This window comes from Egretta garzetta, unplaced genomic scaffold (genome assembly GCF_000687185.1).
Source record: "Egretta garzetta isolate BGI_Z169 unplaced genomic scaffold, ASM68718v1 scaffold204, whole genome shotgun sequence".
In the NCBI taxonomy this organism is placed as follows: Eukaryota; Metazoa; Chordata; class Aves; order Pelecaniformes; family Ardeidae; genus Egretta; species Egretta garzetta.
The window spans coordinates 569,492-570,444 of record NW_009259424.1 but is presented as its reverse complement, the minus strand read 5'-3'; the positions used below and the strand labels follow the sequence as shown (position 1 = coordinate 570,444).

General features: G+C 58.2%; 1 protein-coding gene across 2 annotated transcripts in view; it reads left to right on the top strand.

Moving 5' to 3' along the window:
• The window catches only part of HK1 (hexokinase 1), a 51,579-nt gene that overhangs the window by 37,299 nt on the left and 13,327 nt on the right, over nt 1-953 (top strand). The window contains exon 10 of one of the 2 annotated variants that reach the window (XM_035892560.1): nt 357-500. In XM_035892560.1, coding sequence (XP_035748453.1) covers nt 357-500 — 144 coding nt within the window. Of the gene's footprint in view, nt 1-356; nt 643-953 lie in introns of those variants that run through there. The other variant, XM_035892559.1, reaches the window with a different exon arrangement.

The following is a 953-nucleotide window of genomic DNA, read 5'->3' as shown; positions in this document are numbered from 1 at the left end:
CTACACCATCTAAACCCATGATTTCAGGACAGCTACTGGAGAGGAGATGGGAGCAGCATTGCAGCCTGGAGGTTTCTCCCACCCTAGGGTCAGGTTCAGGGCATGACACTCCAACGCTCCGTTCTGCTTTTTGCTGGCTTTTCTTAGGTATTCAGGAGAAAAGAGGCCGTAGGGAAGAACTGCGTTTCCCCTGGCATTTTCCTACTTGGGAGGCTGTAGCTAGCTTGGGCATGGTGAGGTTCCTCGCCCCCTTTGCGGTCAGTCCATGCTGGCAGTGTAGATTTTGGGGATTTGGGGGTTTTTGGTTTCCCCCCAAACAACACAGCCAGGGGTCTTGCAGCCTCTCCTCCCTGCAGGTACGCCCGGCGCTTGCACAAAACCACCCGGCGCTTGGTGCCTGACTCGGAAGTGCGGTTCCTGCTGTCGGAGAGCGGCAGCGGGAAGGGAGCAGCGATGGTGACGGCGGTGGCGTACCGGCTGTCGGAACAGCACCGGCTCATTTCAAGCTTACCCACGAGCAGCTGCTGCAGGTGAAGAAGAGGATGAGGGCAGAAATGGAAGCGGGGCTGAAGAAGAAGACTCACGAGACTGCCAAAGTGAAAATGCTGCCCACCTTCGTCCGTAGCACACCAGATGGGACAGGTAAGAGGCGTGGGCTGCCCAAAATGGGCTCCCAGTGATGGGGTTTGGGTTTGGTTGGGGGGTGAGCAGATCTGGTGCAATGAAAGAGGAAATCCCAGCCCCAGGCAGGGCAGCCTGCACTGCCCTCGTGCTTGCTGCTGGCAGACCAGCCCCACATCCTTGCCCCAGGGTGCGAGCAAGCCAGGGCCCAGAGGGGGGTAAACCACAGAGGGGCTCAGAGCCCAACCCCATCCAAACCCTGTCCGCACAACCTGGGCAGTTCTTTGCATTTCAGGGTGGCTGGCCAAATTTCTGCTTTCTCTCAGGGAACA